The following is a 16625-nucleotide window of genomic DNA, read 5'->3' as shown; positions in this document are numbered from 1 at the left end:
ACTATATTTACAAAAGTTTCAAATTGGCAAAATAAAGAGATTCATTTTGATGAGGTCAACTAAAACACCTTTTGAATGGCCAAAGCTAATGCTTATGCGTTGGTACTGTATGACCTGAGACAGGAAACTGAAGTTTATCAAGCACCTACCTTGTGGCAGGCACTGTACTAGGCCCTTCAGGTACTTTTCTTTTTAAGTCTATGAGGCAGGCAGTGCTGGTCTTGTTTTACACATTAGAAAACTGACATCTGTGTACTGCTGAAGAGCTGTGGCCATGAGTTTTATAATGTACAGTTTTCTTTTTAAAATTTATTACAGAATGGTGTTAGTAATATAGTAGCAACTGAGTAATTTTAGAATCACATGCCATTATTTTAGGGAGTTGGCAAATGGGATAATTGACTTTGCCCATAAGTGTCCTGTTAGGTGAATATGTATCTCTCACATTAATGAATATCAGGCATTTATCACACAATTTTGATTGCTGATAATAGCTATTTACCTTGTGGTCTTTGAATGTATCTTTTGTTACTTTAATTGTAGCTAAAAAGTGAAATGAAAAGGGAGAGAAGTAGCCCTTTGAAATAGTCTACATTATTTGTAGTTATTTGTAGGCTTCTTTTTCCCTTGTTTCTTTTTTTTTTTTTTTTTTTATGTTTTTATTTTATTTTTGAGAGATAGAGTGCTTGTTGGGGAGGGGCAGAGAGAGAGGGAGACACAGAATCTGAAGCAGGCTCCAGGCTCTGAGCTGTCAGTACAGAGCCTGATGCAGGGCTTGAACCCATGAACCATGAGATCATGACCTGAGCCGAAGTCGGACGCTCAACTGACTGAACCACCCAGACGCCCCTTCCCTTGTTTCTTTATATTTTTTTATATTTTTCCTGTTTAATCCCTAATACATTTCTCATTATAATGAGTTCATAAGTTGAGTACTTGCTAAATTAAAACCTCTTTGTTCTATTTCACTATTATCAAATAGTTTGTTTTGGTCTGAACTTGTCCTACCACTAATAAAGTGTAACTTCCTGCCATCCATTGGGGCCCCTCTTCTATGACAGATATGAGAGTCAGTTTCCTGGTGTTAATTTAACAGCAGAATATGAAAATTTAAACAAAATATGTTAGATGCTTGCAAATCTGATGTTGGCAGCTCAGATGAGAAGTCACTCTTATGTGTTACTTTCTAATTTCTAGAGTTCCTGAATTTTAAACTATGTATTTTTTTTAATTGTTGGTACCCTACACAGAAGGTCTTTAAAAAACATAAAGTGCTAGATAGATATGCTTTGGTGGCAAGTTTTCATTTAATGATTTTACAGGATTTTTTTTTTTTCTTTGCTCCCTCTGCTGGCAAAAGCAATTAATGAAGAAAGTAATGTCACAAGGAAGTGAACTTTAAAAAAAAATTTTTTTTTTAAGTTTATTTATTTTTGGGAGAGAGAAAGAGTGAGCAGGGGAGGGTCAGAGAGAGAGGGAGAGAGAGAATCTCAAGCAGGCTCCACACTGTCAGCATAGAGCCCGATGTGGGCTTGAAATCACACAAACCAGGAGATCATGACCTGAGCCGAAACCAAGAGTCAAATGCTTAACTGACTCAGCCACCCAGGCGCCCCTGACTTTTTTTTTTGTTTTCAGTACACAATTCCAGGCATTGGTGGTTGAAGAATAATAGAAGATTTTTGTTTTCAAAAAAAGGATATATGGATATAGTCAACCATAGCTGCATTGTATATATGGAGAATTTTAAGGGTAATGAATCCTTGTTCTTCAGGTATATTTAAAACATGGATAAAAACCTCCTGGAACTGTGTTTTTATCCCTTTGGGAACTTTAAAGAGAGTTGTAGAACAATGGATAAAGAAAGGAAATAATGTGTTTCTTTAATTTCCTCTTCTCCCAAGTGTGACTTGAATTATACTGACAAATGACGAGAACAATCTTACCGAAGCAAACTTTTAGATCCCATTCAAAGTAGATTGTTGCTGTTTTTCTTTTAGACTCCTTTCCCTTGAGGTTTAATTCCTGTTGGGAACTTTCTTCCTGTAAAAACAGCAAATAAATGTAAGTTAGAGGACACTCCCTTTCTCTCTGTCAGTAAACCGGTTCTCAAACAGATTAACTGAATGCCAGCTGCTTTGGGTAGCTGGGTGGAGGAGAAAATGTTGCGCTCTGTGCGTGAAGCTGCCTACTCCTGAGGCTAAGGTAAGATCTGACAGCCACCAGAAGTGAAGAGAGGAAATATTTAAATGTAAAGGGAGTTAAGTAGATGACAAGACTGACTCAGGCCTTGGAGCGTGAGAGTGACTATTTCTCATGTTAAGAAAAAAAATAATAAAAGGCCGGAGACTACTTTCAATTAAAAGTCCGTTTGCCTTATGAGAAAATGTTTTTGTAGACTACCAGATGTTTTGTAGACTATTTAAAGTATTCTAGTGTGTCTAAAAGTTGTAAAACTATATTCTTGAGTTTTCAGATTTTTAATGACTTCCCTAAATAATACTTGGGTTCTCAAAATGGTTTATTTTTAATAAATACATCATGGTAACTGTCTAGAGTCGTAGACTTATGGATGAATGATTCATAGTTAAACCAAAAGGATCCTACTCAGTAAGCAAGCGTTCATCTTTTATGTCAAGGAAAACTTTCTCACACTTAAATGTTAGAGGAAGGAGAACTTTTAGCTGTGTATTTTTGTAAATGGGTTGTTCTGTGTCTTCTCACTCAACAAATGAATTTACATTCAAATAGAGGGATTACTGGAAGTATATATAATTTTTTAAGCTACTGAAGTTTGGTAGTGTCTCTGCACTGATTGTTGAGTTAAGTACTACGTCTCTTTGTTTTTAGTTGTTAGGTTTCAGGATTTTCTCCCGTTTTATTTATTGGCCTGAGTTAAAATAATCCGAAATCCATCAGATACTTGATCGATAGTTAAATTGTTCTTTTGGCCTTTCAAATTTGACTGTGTTTTGAAGACAAGCATTGTGTTTGCAATAGAATATGAACTCTCCCGCATGATACATGGACCAGTGTCTGTTACTTTGAAGCCCAATTAACCACTAAATTTTATTTGACATTTATCTAAAAGACTTATGGTAACTTTTTAAAGAAGTATTTATGTGACAGTAAAAAGTAAACCTTGCAAGTAAAACCTGAAAGTTTGTTTTACGTAAAAATTTGCAACAAATATAGAAAAATAAACTAGCACAGAAAGAGATCTTTGTATTCATTCTCCAGTTTTCTCCTTTTACAGATGAGGAAGCATTTTTCCTCCTCTAACATTGGATATTACTTGATAGCAGGGATTCTTCCTCATCATTCTGAGGGATGTAATGTTCCCGTCTATGTCAGTGCTTAGGGGAGTGCTTAGGGGACTTTGGGGAGGGCTGGGGGTGTGTCAATGTAAGGAATCCCTGGGTCATATCAGAGAGAGATCTGTTGTAAATTGTTACCACTTTACTCTTTCAAGATATTTGATTATCCCAAGGACCTGTGAAGTAGGAGTTTTAGTCTTTATTTTTCAGTTTTGAAAACTGACATAATTGTCACAGATAATTCTGATAACTATCTGAAGCCATTTAGCCACTATGCGACATGAATAAGACTTGAATTTGGGTCTTTGTACACACATGCCGCTTTAGACTACACCGTAGTCTAAAGTGGTATGGTCAGACTGGTAAAGGTCAGACTGGCTGATAAAGTGTCAGACATTGGACAAGAACTCAAGTCCTCTGGTGCACAGCCTCATACTACTACTTCAGGAAAATAATTCTTTCATTTAAATTTTTTGACATGTCATTAAAAATTAGATTTATAATTTCTAAAGCTCCAGTTTTGAGTTCTTATTTTTTTTTAAACTGCTATAAATGTGTCCTTAAACCTTAGAGGAAGGGTTATTTGAGTTAGAACGTTCCATATATTGCTGCTCTGTAGAAGACAGTACAGTAGTGTTGTGTTGTGCCCAGAAGATGTATATTAGTCAGAATAAATGTGACAGATGTTAAAACAACAACAACAACAACAACAACAACACACACAGAAAACAACAACCACAAAAAAATCCAAAGCAGGTGCCTGCCATGGTAGCAGGACATTGATTCAGAAGGATACAGTTTTAAGGGTGCCTGGGTGGCTCATTTGGTTAAGTGGCTGATTGTTGATTTTGGCTCAGATCATGATTGTGGGTTCATACCCTCCATTGGGGTCAGCACTGCCCTCGTGAAGCCTACTTGGGATTCTCTCTCTCTCTCCCTCTCTTTCTCTGCCCCTTCTCCACTTATGTGTGCATGTTGCTCTCTTCTCTCTCTCTCAGAAAGTTTTAATAAAACATTTATTAAAACTATATCTTTTTAAAAGTTTATTTATCTTGAGAGAACACACACAACACATAGTCCGACGGGGCTCAATCCCACAAACCGTGAGATGATGATCTGAGCCGAAATCAGGAGTCATGCTCCGGCACCTGGGTGGCTCAGGTGGTTAAGCCTCCGACTTCAGCTCGGGTCATTATTTTGTGGTTCGTGAGTTCAAGCCTTACGTCAGGCTCTGGGCTGACAGCTCAGAGCCTGGAACCTGCTTCAGATTCTGTCTCTCCCTGTCTCTCTGTCCCTTCCCCACTCTCAGTCTGTCTGTCTCTCTCAAAAATAAATAAACATTTGGGGCACCTGGGTGGCTCAGTCGGTTAAGTGTTTGACTTCGGCTCAGGTCATGCATGGTCTCGTGGTTCATGAGTTTGAGCCCCACATCGGTCTCTGTGCTGACAGCTCAGAGCCTGGAGCCTGTTTCGGATTCTGTGTATCCCTGTCTCTCTGCCCCTCCCCGGCTCATACTCTGTCTCTCGTGTCACAAATAAATAGACATTTTTAAAAAATTTTTTAAAATAAACATTAAAAGAAAAAATTTTTTAAAGAGTCATATGTTCAACTGACCGAGCCACCCAGGCGCCCTTTCAATACAGTTTTAAACCTCAAAACATTTGAGACCAAGCGATTTTATCATTTTGGCATGGGGGTTTTGGGGTAATTTTTATTATGGAAAATTTCAACTTACCTAGAGATTAGAAACATTGTGTAGTGAATACCCATTTTCCATTACCCAATTCAGTTATCGATATTCAGCTATAGTTAATTGAATAAAAGGCAATCTGTAACGAATGACCAGAACTCCACTGAGGATCTGAAACCGTTGAGTATCCTGCCACATAAATAGATCCAAGTTTTGTTTGCTTCATAATTTTCTGTGCTGTACTCCATGTCAGATTTGACTACTTTCCTTTGCACAGCTGTGACCAGTACTAACACATGCTAAGCTATGAAATGTAACTTGCCCCTAGCATGTCTTCTTCTGTCTTCAACAAGAGATTGATGATTTTTTGTTAAGTGGTAAGAAGAATCCTCACTTTAGTAGTTTTATTAGTAAAAAATGACCCTCAGTTCTTTTTAAAGGGTCCTTTTCTTTGAATTAATTAATGGAGTTTGTAGTTTTTGTACTTTAAAATTTTTACTTTGTTTTGGCATTGAGTAGCATCTTAAAAGATTATTGAAGGGGCGCCTGGGTGGCGCAGTCGGTTAAGCGTCCGACTTCAGCCAGGTCACGATCTCGCGGTCCGTGAGTTCGAGCCCCGCGTCAGGCTCTGGGCTGATGGCTCGGAGCCTGGAGCCTGTTTCCGATTCTGTGTCTCCCTCTCTCTCTGACCCTTCCCCGTTCATGCTCTGTCTCTCTCTGTCCCAAAAATAAATAAAAAACGTTGAAAAAAAATTTTTAAAAAAGATTATTGAAGATACATATTCATTAAAGACATGTTTTGTGACTAATTTTATAAATCTAAGGTTGTGACTAATTTTATAAATCTAAGGAATGGACTATGTGATAATTCTACATTTTAAAAGGGGAGAGTAGAATTTGGTATATCACAATGCCGTGCCTTAACTGACAATCCTAGAATAAAATCAAAGAAGAATTTGGATTTCTGTTATACTTCTTTGGTCTGTTTGATATTTCCTTTAACAGAAAACTCTTTCAAGTAGGGTAGGCCTGAATAGAGACTAATAATAGAGCTTTTGTTGAATTTAAAAAGAAAATGCATTTTGTCTCCTTGCACACAAAACAATGGTTTTCCTGTTGAACTTATGTCTGCTGCTTTGAAGAATATATACATAGTTTCTGAGTAATAACAAAGAGGTTAGAAACTATTTTATATAATAATTTATAGGTGGTGGTTTAAATGACCAGTGTGTTTTATTTCTCAAAAGATTCATGAACTTTGGGTTCATGGAACTGTGTAGAACAAAAATATCACAAGAGCAGTTTTTAAATTGGGTAATATCTTTAGCCTTTGAGCATTTTTTCCCCATGTTTGTCATTCCGCTCTCATTCCTATGGAATATTTCTTATTCTTGAAGGGGTTCATACTTCAAAACTACCAGCATTCTACCTAAAACCTGTTTGCTAATTGCTTTCTTATTTATTCAAGGTTGAAAACCTTGTTTGGCTAGTTTGTCTACTAGGATGTGATTTATTATTTCAAGTACTAATCATTGCAAAGTAGTGTTAGAAATTAGTGTCTCACCCTCCCCAGATGTTTATTTTTAATATAGAGTTAGTTTTATTAGAATAGAGTATTTGCAGGGGCACCTGGGTGGCTCATTTGTTTAAGTGTCTGACATTAGCTCAGGTCATGATCCCATGGGTTCCTGGGTTCGAGTCCCATGTCAGGCTCTGTGCTGACAGCTCAGAGCCTAGAGCCTGCTTCAGATTCTGTCTTCCTCTCTCTGCCCCTTTCTCGCTCACATTCTCTCTCAAAAATAAATAAACATTAAAACATTTTTTTATAAAATAGAGTATTTGCAGAATGGGATAGATGTGGTGAATAAGGAGTCTGAAAATTCCTAAATTATGTATTTGTACAGGTGGGGGGGAGATAGCATAAAAAGAAAACTTTTTTGGTTTATATCTTCTCTGAATATAGTTTTCAGGGAGGATTTATGGAAGATCTTTCAACAGTTTAGTTCTGTAATGAAACATTTTTTTTTTTTTTTTTGGAACTCCTAGTTTATATCTTAGAAGACCATTTTGTTAGGACAAAGCAGTTGTATACAAGAGTGGTTTTTCATAACTCAGAATTTGGGGGATCTTACAAACTTTTCTAATGGGAGCATAATATGCATTTTTTTAAAGATACAAGACTTGTAGTTGCCTCAGCTGTATGTCAGTCATGGTCTGCTGCAAAGTTATTGGCATTTCTCCCAGGATTGGCCTTACACTTTGAAGTTTAACATTTACAGAAAAACTTTTTCTTAGGGGTCAATTTTTTATTTAATAGCAAATTTTTTAAATGAAGTAGTTTACACATGTAGTCATTTTTCATTGCTAGCTACAGACATTCAGTCCTATTGTTAACTGGAAAATAGACTGTAAAATTGAGATGTCAGACACTCTCACAATTTTGAGATAAGATGTTTTGCCTTTTTTAAATACAAAGTTTTGATACCCTTTTAGTTGTGTTGATTTGTTTAATAAGTAATTATCAAGAGGTATTATTCTTCATCATAGATTTTTCAAGTTGTAACTACTTAAAACTGTTTTTAGGTTCAGAGTACTGAGGGAGAAGCTCCTCACGTTCCAGCCGCTTACCAGCTAGGTCTCACCAAGTCAAAAAGAGGTAAGTTGACTAATGTCCACTAGTTCCCAAGCACATTACCAAAGTGTGTCATTCATTGGTTTGGAAAAGGGGTTTACCTATCAGTATTTGAGTACCTGTTAGTGGAAAAGAAGGTTATGATGCTTAACCTTAAGCATCCAGGTATGGGTGCTTCATTATACTTTGGTTATAGAATTTTTTGTATCTTCTTGAAGACTTTTGTGCCCATAAAATAATTTTTGTTTGCTTATCCTGAAATGCAGTTCTGTGCACTCTAATTGTTCTTCAGCTCTGCCTAAGGGCTAGATGGGAAGTGATAGAGCAACAGATTCAGGCCTGCTTTTAACGTGGTTATGATTGAAATATACACTTGTATTATCTACCTCTGCCTTTCATTATTTAAACATGGCTCCACGATTTAAACATGGCTACTAAACATGCATATGCCTCTGGCAAAAAAATACCCATCTCTCAGTAGTGGTTAAAGCTAGTTAAGTTCAATTTAAACTATGGATCAAAGGTGAGTGTCTGCAGATACCATTCTTCTCTTGAATTATTAATTATTGACCAAAGAGCCTTTGAATTCATTTCTTTCACTTTTAATTTGCAACAAGAAAAACTTGCCTGATGTTTAAAATCACAAAGCTTTTGAGATTTAGAGAAAAGGAGAGAGGAAGGAAAGAAGTTAAAGTGGCCACTGAAGGTGGCTGTTTATTTTTAAAGCTTTACACATGCTGAACCACCCTGTTTTGTTGTTTTTTTTTTTTAAACAAAGGATCATATGTATGTTCCTGGAATAGGAAATTGCATGTTTGTTCTCTTCTGATCTCTGAAATGACTTCATAAGAGAGAATTTGCATATAATTTTTCTTTTATTGCATCGTGGTACTAAGTGCTCCTGTCTCACTAGGTCACTACAGTTCTGGTCGGACACAAAATGAGCTTTCCTGTTCTTTGTCCCCTTTTTAAGTCCATAAATATATGTATGTGTTTCTGAGCTGTAAGGCAGGCTTCACAGCCATCAAGAATTTTTTCCTTTGGATAGGTTGACAAGGGGTACATTAGAAAAAGCAGTTTGTCTTGTGTCAAAAAAGGGATTAAAAACTGTAGAAGTACTTCAAGATCTTTCAAGAGCAAGCTCCTTGTGGTAGAAAAAAACAGAATGTGGTTTGTATCCACATCTGAGTTTCTTCCTCTTACCAATAAGAGGTCTCTTATTTCTGGTGGCATATGTAAAAGTGTTAACATTTTTATGAATCACATTTTTATAAATTAACAGTAAAATCGTTTCGTGTGTACATGAGAGGGAGAGGGAACAATATAGCGTTTTCATCATTTTTAAGCATAGCTTCTATCAAGTTTTGATAGTGTGATATGGAAGTATCTTTGATTAATTATAATTACAGAATTAGAATCACTGGTAAAATACTCATTTCACAAGTTTAGTACATACAGTGCACTATACATATATGCACTATAGTGCATGTAGTACATGTATATAAAAAGAAAAAAATACTTGCACCTTAATGATAGGGCTTTTGAAGTTAGAGTGATCTTAATTCTCCTATCCAGTCCTGGGATTTAAGTCTAGAGAAGTTTAGTGACTCAACTCTTGTCACAACTAACATTCACTAAGCTATATTGAGAGCTTATTCCTTATTATAGAAGAGGTACAAATTTTCTTTAGTCCTGCAGAGTGTACAGGTGTTCTGTTCTATTTCTTTATGATATTGGACAAACACAAATTCTAGGTTTTGTTCTCACTTTAATGTTTTGCTCTAACATCCTCGTTTTTAATTAGAAATAGTGTTAAATCTCTTCAGTTAGGACAGAGGTCTGATTGTTTTTAATTCCACATTTTTCTGTGGAGAACGGTGTTTTTTGTGAAATACCTGCCTAAAGAACATAGGTTGTGATTTACAGTTTACAGAATAGTTTTGCCTACACCCTACTTAGTTCCTGAAGTAGCCCTGTGAGATAGAAGGATTATTCTGTTTTGTGGAGGAGAGAAGTCACTGCTTATTATGATAAAGTAGGAACTTGAACCCAGGCCTCCTTGTTCTTTCCACAGCCCAACTCCTGCTGTGAAGGCTGAGTAGGCTATAATCTGACCTAGTCTATGTGAACTCAAGGCTAACAACCACAGAGGTGAACTCAGCATAGACTGTATTCCGCAGCTGATAAAACTGACCTGAGCAGAGCTAATCACTGGCTTCCCTGGGCTCCAGCCGCTGCCCTTTGCCCAACATGATAGGCAGTTTCACTTTTAAATCCTTTAAGGGACTGTTTAATTTTATTGTTGCTTTAAAAAGAAAGTTATCGTTAGAGTGGGAGAGAGCCGAAGCATAAGAGACTCTTAAAAACTGAGAACAAACTGAGGGTTGATGGGGGGTGGGAGAGACGGGAGGGTAGGTGGTGAGCATTGAAGAGGGGATCTTTTGGGATGAGCACTGGGTGTTGTATGGAAACCAATTTGACAATAAATTTCATATATTAAAAAATAATAAAATAAATAAATAAATAAATAAATAAAAAACATGAGAAAAAAATAAAAAGAAAGTTATTGTTTCATTCAGCATACATTTATTTATTGTTTAATTGTTTTAGGTACTGGGATACAAAATAGAATTAATGAGGTTTCTGTCTTCAGAAGACTCATAGTCTAAAAAAAGACATGCAAACACATAATTATGGTGATAACTACTGTGACGTTAAGATGTTAATCATTCTCTCAGTTGATATAATGCATAATTAGTACCTATGGTAACAGCTCATTCCAGTTCAGTTTCACAATTGTTCCAGTTTACCTAGGCCTATCAAAGGTATGGATCAATTTTTTATATGTCATTATACAATTTTGTTCACTTCAAAGCAATATTACAGAATTTTTCTAAATTATGATGAGAAAAAATTACGCCATTCTGTGATACTCTTAGATTAAACCTGAAGCTACAAGTGGGATATTTTTCAAAGTGAGGCAGAGTTTAATTGATTTTGGATTTTATTAAAACATATTATCAGGTTTTTGGTAAAACACACTTTGTTTAGCTTGATGCTTTTATTTTTTAATGCTTGCTTGCTTATTTATTTATTTATTTATTTATTTTGAGAGAGAGAAAGAGAGAGAGAGAGAGAGAGAGAGAGAGAGAGAGCATGCATGCATACTGAAAAAGGGCAGAGAGAGAGAGAGAGAGGGAGAGAGAGAGAGAGAGAGAGAAAGAGAGAGAGAGAATCCTAAGTAGGCTCCAAGCTATCAGTAGAGCCCAACATGGGGCTCAATCCCACAAACCATGAGATCATGACCTGAGACAAAATCAAAAGTTGGACACTTAACCAACTGTGCCACCCAGGTGCCCCTAGCTTGATGCTTTTGAAGTTCTGCAGAACTTGACCTTGTCATGAAGCTTCTCCCTTAGTAAATGTTATAGATACAAAGTTTCTCCCAAACTTGCAGTGTGGATGGCCATGTGATCTGCTGTACTTAGGTGGCCTTTTTATTTTAAAAAGTGTTTTCAGGTTATACTAACCAGGAATTAGAGTTTTTAGGCCAAAAAGCAAACAGGGTTTCTTTAAGATTAACAACATTATGTATCAGTTGAACCTATTTGAGTTTCATTCAATTGTTATGAAATCATTGTTTCATGACTTACAAATGTTTGCATCATTTGAAACATCAGAAACATTTAAGTACTCTTGCCTGCAAATTATTTAATTTATTGGCACCTTAAGTATATTCTTATTTTGTTATTAGGAAGATAATAGAACTTTTTTGCACACTACATTTAAACTTCTAATTTCACCTGCTGAATATCTACATATTTACATAAAGGAAGTGGCTTCCTTTGGGATTCCTGTTTTTATCAGTGTGGTTCTTGTTTTCAGCCAGTTGTCCTCCAAGGATAGGCAACTAATTGGTTATACCAAAATATATTAAAACCGGAACTTAATTAGCAACTGAACACAGAATTTCTGATAGATGTGATTCAGTTTTTGGTTGAATTCAAGCTGCCTTCTGTGCTTTGAAGCCACATTTTGCATAAGTGATGCATATTTTTCTAAGAAGGAATCAATACGTAGCAGACATGTATCAGGAATTAGATATCTGTAAGACCTTCTTTCCAGTGAAGTCCTATTTAGCAGTTCTGCCCTAACTGCATGTCTTTTGATAGATCATTTGTTACGTACTGCAAGTCAACACTCTGACAGCAGTGGCTTTGCTGAAGATTCGACAGACTGCCTCTCCCTCAGTCATCTTCAGGTAAAAATTTCCATTGTAGTAGGCACTCTGATCAACTTCTTCCTATTTAGGTGATTTTTCACTACCTATATATTTCAAGACTGAATCTGTATAATCTTTATTTTTCAAATGACAGTAAGAATAAAACTCCAGGACGTAGGTGTTACCTAAGCATTTGATTACAGGTTTTAGTTTTCACTAATTCTGCATCTCTTTCTGACTAAGCACTGACACATTTTTTAAGATGTTTATTTATTTACTTAGAGTCTATGATGCAAGCAGGGGAGGGGTGGAGAAAGAGGGAGCGAGAGAGAATCCCAAGCAGGCTCTGTGCTGTCAGCATGGAACCTGATGCGGGCTTAGTCTCACGAACTGTGAGATCATGACCTGAACCAAAATCAAGAGTCAGACACTCCACCACCTGAGCCACCCAGATGCCCCCTCTCTGACTGAACATTTAAAAACAAAGAGAGTTCCTCCTTCTTTATTTTTTGACTTTCAGGAAATAGAGGTTATTTTGATCATTATTCTGTCTGATACTTTTCTTCTATTTTCCCACTATTGCTTCAGTTTGTTTGTTTATTTAATAGCTAACGTTGTGTTACATAGCTTTCTGGATATTCTATGACTTTAATGGTGGAGTGTGTTAGATAACCCAGGTAACAGGCACATCTTTATCCTTAAGGAGTTTATACTCTGTGTGTGTAACATATGGAGCCCTTGTATGCCAAGGTACAGAAGCATTTTGAAAGTGTCTAAAATATCTAGGAGCAAACTTTAAAGAAAATTGGAGGTAAGAGAAAAAGAGAACCCACAAGAGCCTCCAGGAACATAGTACCTGAGGGGCACACAGACGAGAAGTGTTTAAGGAGACTCAGAAAGAATAATCCAGTGGGCAGAACAACTGGGAGTTGGAGGAGAGCGTTTTTTAAAAGGAAATCTGTGGACGTGAGCATAGAAAGATAAGAATTCAGCTTTCTGGTGAGTGGTTGAGTGAGTGGTTTTGAGGTAAGAAATGAGGCAGAAGCATGAGGGCAGAGTAAAGTGATAAGGAAAAGAAGGTACGGATGTTGACTGTTTTTTTCAAATAAGGGTGATAGGTCTTTGTGTCTTTTTCAAAGGGGGATGACTCAGGAAAGTTGTTTGGCTAAGGGAAGGAGCTCTAAGAAGACAGATGCAGAAAAATCTGGGATAAAATTGTGCAGAAATACCACAGTCCTGGAGAGGATGTGATCAGACGTATAGACTGGAGGATTTGCTTTGAAAAAAAGCAAATTTCCTTTCAGAACGGAGAGGAAGGAATGGCAGGGAGAGGTAGGGGAACATTTGTAGGTGTTGGGGAAGAAAGTTAAGAAATTTCGGTCCGTCTTCTCAGTAACTCAGTGTCATGTGTTGGAAGAAAAAGAAATGGGTGCTGAAAAGGGGACCTGAGGTAAATAGTAAAGGTCTGGAATAAGCTTTGTGGGAAAGTGAAGGAGTTGCTGACTAGGGGCAGTAAAACACAGTTTTGAGCAGCACCAGGGCCGTCACCAAGGTGGGAGACCCTGGAAGTATAGAAACGGCATATCAGTTTGGCATTTTGTTAGTGATCCCTCTTATCCAAATTCTCCATTTTTCCACCCATTTCCTTTCACAGGTTCATGAGTCCTTGCAGGCTATGGGGAGTAGTGCCGACAGTTGTGACAGTGAGACAACAGTCACCTCATTTGGTGAAGACCTTGTCACACCAACAGCACAAGACCAGCCTTATTTTCATGAGTCAGAGGAGGAGTCTCTGATCCCTCTTCAGAAGGGAAGAGAGAAGGCAGCAACAATTGCTGATAGAAGGTCAGATAGCCAGAATTTCCCCCAGTGCGAGGCTGTTGAGCCTGCAGGGAACACAGAGTCCCCCTGTGGGGGAGGGGACCACATTACTGCAATTACTGAAGTGAAAGAGGATTTGTCTCCAGCACAGCCAGTGGATCTGCTGGGGGAAGCAAGTGCCGAAAGTGATGTGGATAAAAGCAGTGAATGTGAATTTGCCCAGTATACCACACACCATATTCTCAAATCACTGGCTTCCATTGAAGCTAGATGCAGTGAGAAGAGCTCGGAAAATACAACTGGGCCTCCCTCTTCTGTGGACAGAGTTAATACCGCTTTGCAAAGAGCTCAAATGAAGGTTTGCAGTCTGTCTAATCAGAGAGTAGGGCGTAGCTTGATAAAATCGAAAGATCTGTTAAAACAAAGGTACTTGTTTGCAAAAGCTGGCTATCCTCTAAGAAGGTCTCAGTCTTTACCAACAACCTTATTGAGCCCGGTAAGAGTCGTATCCTCTGTCAATGTTCGGTTGTCCCCAGGAAAAGAGACCAGATGCAGTCCACCGTCCTTCACTTACAAGTACACACCTGAAGAGGAACAGAAATTAGAAAAAGAGGTGATTGAGCACGATGGTCAGTCTTTAGTTAAATCCACTATTTTCATCTCTCCATCATCTGTGAAGAAAGAAGAAGCCTCTCAGAGCGAGGTGAACCGGTTGGAGGAATGCCATCATCGAAGGACTCCTTCCTGTTCGCTCTATGCCCCGGCACCAGTATCTCAGTCCACCTGTTCTCTTCACTCTGCCCACTCGGAGTGGCAGGAGAGGCCCCTGTGTGAGCACATGAGAACTCTGAGCACTCACAGTGTTCCCAACATATCAGGCGCCACCTGTAGTGCCTTCACTACCCCTTTCGGGTGTCCTAACTCGCATCGACATGCTGCCTACCCTTACCGAGCGTGCTCTGTGAACCCCCCTTCCGCCATTGAAATGCAGTTGCGAAGAGTATTGCATGATATTAGAAACTCACTGCAGAATCTTTCACAGGTATGAGGGGGAAAAAATGTTTTTTTTTTCTTTTACTGATCTGAGCACCTTTTAATTCACTAAGAAGCAAAGTCCCATCAGGCATGAACCACCTCAGCCTCATTTTCTTACATGCCTAAACTTCTCTGAACCTGCCCTCCTCCTGTACTCTTCCCTCCTATCTTAAGGGAAAAGCTATAATTAATCCTGAACAAGGTTAATTTCTCTGCTCATAATCTCCCTCTCTTCTGGAGAAGAGATTTTGCTCATTAGGTAACCTCCCTTCTTTAGCCTATCCTCCATTGTCTTTTTTTTTAAGTCAGGTTGTACCTATTACTAAAAAATCTTCCCTCTCAAATGCTGCCTCCCTTTCTCTGCCGTTTGATCGTGTTTACTGCCTCTTTCCTTTCTAAGCTTTCCTTCCCTCGACCTCTGTGTCGCCGTGTGTTCCCCTGGCTCTGCTCATAGCTGTCTAAGCTTCCCCCTTCATCTACTGACTCCTGATACTGGTCTCCTGGCACAGAATTAGTCTGCTTCCACTGGGTTCAAAGACTGGAACTGCCCCAGAAAAGAAAAAAAATCAGGTAAAGTGTGAATTTGAATAAAAATAGTCTGTCTTGTCACTTTTAAAATTACTGCGCTCAGATATGTTGGTGGGCTGCAAAAAATTTTCCAAAAAAGCTTTGAAAACAAATTGTCTTTAGGTTTGCCTTTCTAAATCTGTCTCCACACTACTTGTGTTTAGATAGTTTGAGGAAATAAAGAAAATGACAGTGTAATGTCCTGATCACAGAGTTCAGCTAGGAGTCCGGAGGTTTACAGTGTATATAATAGATCTCTTATGATGACATGATAGGAAGGATGCCACTAGGAAAGGCAAAATCAAATTTGCGACTTATTAAGTGGCAAAGTATACTTTCTTTTAAATACAGATTTTATCCTTATGAGGATGGTCATCTAATGATTTTCTCCCGGTCTGACCAGAATGTGGGTATTTTTTCTTCCTCCTTATAAAAATCTGTGAGTGAGATACCTAACTCTCCAGCTGTAATTGCGTGAAGCACAGGGTTTCCAGGGCTCAACCCACCTACGCTTTGATGGTGCACCTTTCTAGACCAGCTGCTCTACATGTGGTCTGCTCCTCTTGGGTGTCCCATCAGTAACTCAGCTAAATAATCTTCTCACCACCTCCCACCCCCCAGTAGACAGATGCTCTTCATGACTTGTCTCTGACTATCTGTCCAGTCTCGTTCTTCATGCGTGTGCTCCAGCTGTGTTGGACTGCGTGCAGTTCTTTAAATAGGTGTGCGTTCCTGTGTCTGTCTTTACAAATGCCACTGTTTTTTGTTTGTTTGTTTGTTTGTTTTAACCTGGAGTCCCTTGCCCTTGCCTTTCTCTGCCTGATCAAGGCCTGTTTCCTGTTAAGGCTCAGCTCAGGTGTCATCAGTGCCAGGATCATTCACCTAATCTAGATTTTTGTTTGTTTCCATCACTGCACTCCCCTCCCCCACCCCAACATTGTAAGTTTTTTCCCACTTCCCTTTTTTTTTTTTCCCTTGCACTGTGAAAACATTTGAAGGCTGGGAATGCCTTTTGTGCTTTCTTTTGTCTTTTTTCTTCACTGTCTAAAATAATGACACACAGTAGATGCTCAAATGTCTGTGAGCAGTATGATGACTGCCTGCTACTCTGGCCAGCCAACTCAGTAATTTCCTATAATCCGAATCTGCTATTGCTTCTACATTTTTGAGTTTTGTTTGTTTTCTTCTTTCTCAAGGCAAGAGGGAAGTCCCGTAAGATGTAGATTTGAAATATACCTGTTTCTTTGCCTCTTCTTTGTTCCATATAGACAGACTTCTACCTGACACAGATAGGAGTAATATAGGTAGCATTGGGGACTGAGGTATCTGGTTCCTCCTTAC

At 38.2% G+C, this 16625-nt stretch overlaps 1 protein-coding gene across 3 annotated transcripts in view; it reads left to right on the top strand.

The window, feature by feature from the left end:
* ITPRID2 (ITPR interacting domain containing 2) overlaps positions 1–16625 on the top strand; it is a 39965-nt gene that overhangs the window by 10625 nt on the left and 12715 nt on the right. For all 3 annotated transcript variants that reach the window (XM_049615410.1, XM_049615407.1, XM_049615406.1), the window contains exons 9-11: positions 7591–7663; positions 11812–11900; positions 13516–14724. In XM_049615410.1, coding sequence (XP_049471367.1) covers positions 7591–7663; positions 11812–11900; positions 13516–14724 — 1371 coding nt within the window. The remainder of the gene's footprint in view (positions 1–7590; positions 7664–11811; positions 11901–13515; positions 14725–16625) is intronic.

This window comes from Panthera uncia, assembly GCF_023721935.1.
Source record: "Panthera uncia isolate 11264 chromosome C1 unlocalized genomic scaffold, Puncia_PCG_1.0 HiC_scaffold_3, whole genome shotgun sequence".
NCBI classification, from domain to species: domain Eukaryota; kingdom Metazoa; phylum Chordata; class Mammalia; order Carnivora; family Felidae; genus Panthera; species Panthera uncia.
This window is presented reverse-complemented; position numbering and strand designations above follow the sequence as displayed.